General features: G+C 46.2%; 1 protein-coding gene across 1 annotated transcript in view; it reads right to left on the bottom strand.

Moving 5' to 3' along the window:
* Positions 1–5839: 5839 nt before the first annotated feature.
* The window catches only part of LOC119307032, a 9316-nt gene continuing 8029 nt past the window's right edge, over positions 5840–7126 (bottom strand). Inside the window, exon 3 of the mRNA XM_037583111.1 lies at positions 5840–6351. Coding sequence (XP_037439008.1) covers positions 6131–6351 — 221 coding nt within the window. The 3' untranslated portion in view covers positions 5840–6130. The remainder of the gene's footprint in view (positions 6352–7126) is intronic.

Here is a 7126-nt window from a genome sequence, read left to right as displayed (position 1 = left end):
ACACGGGCAAGAGCCATCCGCGCACCTTCTATGCACGCCGACCTCTTAGCTACGTCGATATGCGGCACAGCACGAAGAAATCGTTGCACTAAACCAAAATAACTATCCGGACTTGGTTCCTTCGGCCACAGATGATCCACGGCAGCCTTCATGGCAAGCCCGGACAACCTATGGAGCTCGGCCCACTCGGCCATTTGCTCATTCAACAGCAGCGGACGCCTTGGATTACTGAACTACGACCAGAACAATCTTTCCATCTCATGATCTTTTTGATCTTTGAAATACTCAGTCGCATCAGCAGCACTCTTTGCTAAATCCAAGTATGTGTTGGCAGAACTCCACAGTTGATCAAGAGGGGCATACTTCGGATCGCCGAACATCGTCTGCAATAAAAAGGGCTTCCCAGCCGCGATATCTCCGGCTTGACGAAGCTCCTCCCGCGCCGCTCTGATTTCAGAGCGAGTTTCCTTTGCTAATTCCAAGGCCTTCTTTAGGTCAGCCGTTTTCGCTTGGCTTTCCCTTTTGAGGAGCTCATATCGGCTGGCGGCATTTTTCAGCTCAAGAGCCATGTTGGCTATTTTATCTTTGCTCTGGCGATAAGCAGCTTGTTCGGCTTTTAACTCTTCGGCTGCCTTCATGGCGGCCGCATAACTTCTCCTGGCTTGTCCCTTGGCTCTAGCAAGTTTTGCCCAAAGGGTCTCCACGGCGGCAGCTCCATCTGCAGTCAAACCATATTATAAATACTAGCATCATACTCCTCTTAATATCTGCTGACCACCCGAATATACATACCCTGTGCCTCGTCAAGCCGCTTGTTCACAAGCGTGATGTCCGCATCCGCCACATCAAGCTGCCGCCTCAATTCGGCAAAATCAGCAGTTCGGTCAGCCGCCGGATCTGCATCCGCCTGTGCACAAAAGCAGCGTTGTTATTACCTGAGACTATGATCCTCTGCTCACTGCGTCTGGACGGCAACCAGAGTCTCAGGGGCTACTATCTATACAAAGTACACCTTGTGTGTGCGGTACAGTCAAATATATATACCTCAAAGCCTCTTACCAGGCTCGTAAAAGCTTCATTCAACCTGCTTTTGGCGGATGAGATCCTTTCAACCACCATACCCATTAAGGTATGATGTGCCTCTGAGATAGCCGCTTGCTCCAGAAGATCCATCAATGTGTCTGGTTGTACACCGGACAGTCCCGGGCTTTTTCTGTTGGTCTCCTTAGGAGCCGAGAACTCCGGACTTCGGGTGGCCGAGGAGTTACCCTCTGGCCTTTTCGGATCAGGAGAAATCCTACGCGACGACACCTCAGGGTTGTCCATCTCACGAGGCGGGGAAGCAGGAGGAGGCGTTTCATCTCCATCATCTCCGGAAGAAGATCCCCCGAAGACGAACATTGTGGAGAAGGGCTATGAGCCGGACTGCAAAACATATGTCTCGGTTGTTATTCTCAGGAAAAGAGCAGGGCATATTTACCAATGTGCCATTGTTCACTTACAGCTCGGCTGACGGCTGACCTCCTTGTGGGCGCTGTGCGGTAAAGATGCCCTCCGGGGCAGGGCCCCCTAGTGAAGGTTTCTTCCCTCTTTTGGAAACCTCCGTTTCCAAGTCTTCAGGGGCGGCCCTTTTCTTCCCGTGGGGACAGGGGATTCTAGATTCACCTCCTCGATCATCCTCCTTCGCGGAGGCACTAATTCCCCCGGTTTGGATGTGTAACGTATGAAGCCCGCTTTTGGATTCCCTATTCCTCCCCTCGTCTTCTCTTGAGGGCACTTGATAGGGTGCGCGAGCCAGTATCCTGGTTAGTACAGGATCCGGCGAGCCTTCGGGAAGAGGGGCCGAACACCTGATCCTCTCCGCCTTTCTTATCTAGTCCTGGACGAGGATAATTTTTTAGAATAATGTTGTTACAAATATAATGTCAGCATGTTCAGTCGCGGAGTTACTTACTTGGGTATCTGGACGGTTGCAGTTGAGACCCGCATCCTCGGTGGTGTCCGGACACTTTATTCGTGATCCGAAGAATAATCGATACATCCCTTCGAGCGTCACGCCGAAGAAGTGTTGAATGGTTCGCGGTCCTTCCGGGTTGAACTCCCACATACGGAGAGATCGACGTTGGCATGGCAGGACCCGACGAACTAACATTACTTGAATTACTTTGACAAGACTGATATCCCTCTTGAGGAGATCTCGGATGCGGCTTTGCAATGTCAGCACGTCATTAACTGGTCCCCAGTCCAGCCCCTTGTTGACCCATGATGCCAGTTGTGGCGGAGGGGCAGAGCGGAAGGCTAGGGCGGCTGCCCGCTTTGTACCTCGGGGTGCTATGATGTAGAACCACTCCCGTTGCCATATGTCGTACACTTCTGGGAAGGAACCCTTTGGCCATAAGGCGTCGGCACCTTTGCTTATTATAGCGCCTCCGCACTCCGCGTGTCGCCCGTCGATCATCTTCGGCTTCACATTGAAGGTCTTGAGCCATAAGTCGAAGTGTGGGGTAATGCGGAGGAAGGCCTCACACACGACGATAAACGACGAGATGTGAAGGATGGAATCTGGAGCTAGATCATGAAAATCTAGCCCGTAATAGAACATGAGCCCTCTAACGAAGGGATCAAGACTAAAGCCTAGCCCTCGGAGGAAGTGGGAGACGAATACCACACTCTCGTTGGGTTCGAGAGTGGGGATAACCTGTCCTTGAGCAGGTAGCCTGTGAAGAATTTCGGCGGTCAGATACATAGCCTCCCTAAGCTTCTTGATGTCCTCCTCTGTGACGGAAGAGGCCATCCACCGGCCTTGAAGGTTGGATCCGGACATGGTTGAAGGCCCGGAGCGCTTAGACTGAACCTTGGGTGTTGGAACTCGAGGTAGGAGAAGGGAAGGATCGGGCGTGGGAAGTAAAGGACCGGTCTTGACCTCTTTATAAAGAGGGTAAATATCAAGCGTCCTCCGCGTGGCCGTTTGGAACTTGCCTAAAACCGAGGAGTCATACTGACGGCATGGTTGGGTTACCCACGCCCGTATTGATGAGAATCTCGTGATAAGGGGAACACGATCTCTGCTTCGACAAGACGTGCCAATAAAGCCGCCTCGCAAGACGTGCAGCTGCAGGCTGAGAAAAACGGTTCGTATAATGACCGGGTCACGGCGTGATGTCACGCTATGGAAAGTTGTCAGCATATTAGTTTGTGGAATATTATGCTCTCTACGGTGGTACGTGGAATTTGTTTTGCAACGCCGGACGCGGTTCATGTGTTCAAAATCTACCTTGGAGTATTCGGAGAAGGAACCCGCCTTGCAATATCGAAGACAATCTGCGTGCCAGACTCATCGTCATTGAAGCCTGGTTCAGGGGCTACTGAGGGAGTCCTGGATTAGGGGGTCCTCGGACAGCCGGACTATATGCTTATGCCGGACTGTTGGACTATGAAGATACAAGATTGAAGACTTCATCCCGTGTCCGGGTGGGACTCTCCTTTGCGTGGAAGGCAAGCTTGGCGATTCGGATATGTAGATTTCCTTCTCTGTAACCGACTGTGTGTAACCCTAGCCCCCTCCGTTTCTATATAAACCGGAGGGTTCAGTCCATAGGACAACGACAATCATAATCATTGGCTAGCTTCTAGGGTTTAGCCGCTACGATCTCGTGGTAGATCAACTCTTGTAATACTCATATCATCAAGATCAATCAAGCAGGAAGTAGGGTATTACCTCCATAGAGAGGGCCCGAACCTGGGTAAACATTGTGTCCCCCGCCTCCTATTACCATTAGCCTTAGACGCACAGTTCGGGACCCCCTACCCGAGATCCGCCGATTTTGACACCGACACCCGTCCCTCCTAAGCGCCGTCCTCGTCATTCCCCTTCACCGCCCCTGCCTCCTCTCCACATCTCCGGTGCGCCGTTAAGCCCGGGGGCACGGCGGGGACTGGCGCACAAACTGCTCGTCCATGATCTCGCAAACTGCACAACTATCATGCTTATCTTGACCAAGATCTGACCCTACTCCACTTGCAGTTGTGGCATGCGTCGACCTCGCCGGAGCGTCGTCTCTATTCGGGAAGGAGGCCACCATGAGCGGATTACTGGAGGTTTCTCCCATCCAATCCCATCCTCATCTGACTTAGGGTTTGAGTCATCTCCTCTTAATACAAACACTGTACAACTCCTATATTGCTACTGCTAGTTGGTTTTGGGCATCATTGTGTTCTGCAATTTGTGTGACATCATATCTATTCGGTATCTTGGTTAATCCCCTGTTTGTGGGTATGATTTTGTGACGTTCATTATGTATTCAATCACTAAATCGCAACCCTTTTCGCCTCTTTGTTGTCTATGTTCCATGTTGAAGGCACCACATGCGGTACGTTGTAGGAATCGGATCTAGATTTTGTTTCTCCTCATTCATACCACAATTACAACTTTACATGCTTCATACGTACGTATTGTATTTTTGCATCGGAAGTCCGTATCAGCTGCTTCATATTTTTCATGCTAGCGCTTACTGAGTCTAGTTTGCCTCGTACATTTCAAACTTGTGCTTTTACATTGAGTTAGGTTTGCTTCATGTATGTTTGCAGACGTCATGTATTTTCTTGATTGAAAACTAACTCATGCTTCCTCAATTCCACACATTGTATGCACAAGTCAATCGCCCCTTTATGGACTTAATTTGAACCACTGCGTACAAACCTTTTGTATTCCCATCTAGAAAAAAATATGTGCATCCACCATGTAGATATTATGTTGAGATTGTATGAATATAATGTATCCAAATTTTCATGATTCGTATGAACCATACTTTTCTTCATGGTATACAGTTTGTTTCATACGCCACATATACAGTTATGCTTCATATCTTTCACACTTGTGCTTCTACATTTTGTTTGGTTTGCTTCATTTCCATGCTTTGTATATCATATCGCAAGAATCATCTTTATATACATATGAAACAGCTCATACTTCTAAATTTCTGCAAGGTTGACGGGACCGGAAAAACATGTTTTGCCAAATGGTGAAATAACATGGTGGTCAATGGTGAGCCTAGCGTGCAGCGTGTGATCGTGCATCTTAGTGCTGAGTGTTATGGTCATCAGCTTGAAAGCAAACAGCCATAGGCGCACTCGGTTGCTTAGAGAAAAATGATTGTGGATAATGAAGCATGGTTTGTTGTGTAGGAAGCTTGACTTCCTATGATGGAAGCAAAATCGTGCACATTTGTATTTGTATTTGCATTCGTTACTTGGCGGAAACATTATTGTAATGTTTGGAAACAAAATATACCTTTATACAAGGCAAAACGTTCTGTCAAATGTGTACGTGGTGGTGTTTGGAAACATTATTGTGATGTTTCAAAACAAAATATACCTTTATACAAGGCAAAACGTTACTTTGTGGTGGTGTATATTCTTGTTTTGTGCTTCCATACTATTCCTTTTGCGAAGCAAATGTTCTCTCAAATCTGAATACTATTTTTGGTACACCAAGTAATGCTTCCAAAGCAACTAAAAAATGCTACCGTATCATGGAAATAATGCTTCCATAGATAGAAAAATAAAATGATTTGTATCACTACCGAATTATATGTTTCCATAGCAACAATGCTTTCATAGATAAAAAGTAATGTTTCCATGCAACCTTACCCTGAAAATTTTGCATCTGCAATTTTTTTTCTTTTTTTTATGTGTCTGTTGGAAGCAAATCACAAGTTTCAAAATCAAAAAAGAAAAACATGTTGCGCTGCAAAGAAAAGCATCTGTGAAAATAAATATATTTCTAATATTTGTTTGTTGGAAGCAAATCACAAGTAGTTACTAGGAAACTGATTAGACATAATTAGTGGAAAAATCCCGTAACAAATGTGGGGCACCCTTTAATGAAGCAATCAAACACACCATGCATGTGGGTTGTACCACCAGATCTGACGAACATGATACTACATCTGATCCTACGGCCATTTACTGGTCTGATGGGACGCAGGGATCAGTAGTCCGATCCCTAGCGGCTCCCTAGAATAAATGAGTATAGCACATACTACTACATAATATATGGAGTATTTCTACATCAGACTTAATAAGGCTCAAGACCTAATTCATACTAGTTCTCTGCTCCAGCTGTTGGATTTCATATTAATTCATACTCATCAGCCTTTTGTTCTTCACAGTACTTCCTCAGATCCTCTGCAAACTGCGCGTCTCTCCTAAAATCCAAGATGAAATCTGGGTCCAACAATCCATCCGCGTGCACCGTTCCATAGTCGGTAATATCAATATTACACTCAAGAAGTTCTGACGAATCTGGATACACAATCTTCCTCGCAGACCCCTCTCCATAGTAGCAACGACCTGTCACCAAAACCAAAACTGATCATTATGTATCAATCACAACATAACAGCTCCAATTACCGCATCTCATAGTTATTCTTCAAGGTGAAATGTTTGGCAAACCCTGTCTATTTGCATTGGTTTCACTAACCAGACAATAAAGACAATGACTGTTTAACAACCGTTCTTGACACGAAAAGGAAGGTTGGTAGAGAAAGTGTATCCCAAAAACATCTTCAGATGTTAAAATATTTTACACACATTCAGCAGCAAAAGCACAGAAATGTCTTGAGTTCGGTCAGAATTGCTACATTCAAGCCGCACCAATCGGTAACATGTCATATGCACATGATATGTATCAGGATTCATAGGTGTGCACAGAAATTTCACTGGCACTTGTGTATATAAGTATGAGCACATGGCCTTTTAAAAGGAATAAATGGGACCTGACATCGTGGATAGGTCCTTGTGTTTGTTTTCTATTCAATGTGTCTATGGCTTCTATTGCAGGAAAGACTGGAGATTGGAGATTGGAGATTACTGTCAACTTGTACATCACCATTCCATATGATAAACAGGTGTGCAATCAGGGCAGGACTGTAAACTGGGTTGCGAATCCAAAAGAACATGCACTCATCGATCTGGAGAAAGATACTGATATTACAAACGGGGCAGCTATCAAAGGACGACTTTCAGGTTTCTTAAAGGGAACAATATGCATCCCAAATTGGCTTCAGATGCTCGGCTTCTTGACATGCTAAGGTCATCTGATGTGGTGAAGATAGTGGCCAAACGT

Source organism: Triticum dicoccoides, chromosome 5B, assembly GCF_002162155.2.
Source record: "Triticum dicoccoides isolate Atlit2015 ecotype Zavitan chromosome 5B, WEW_v2.0, whole genome shotgun sequence".
Lineage (NCBI taxonomy): Eukaryota > Viridiplantae > Streptophyta > Magnoliopsida > Poales > Poaceae > Triticum > Triticum dicoccoides.
Note: the sequence above shows the minus strand (reverse complement) of the source record. Positions and strands in the feature narration are given on the sequence as shown.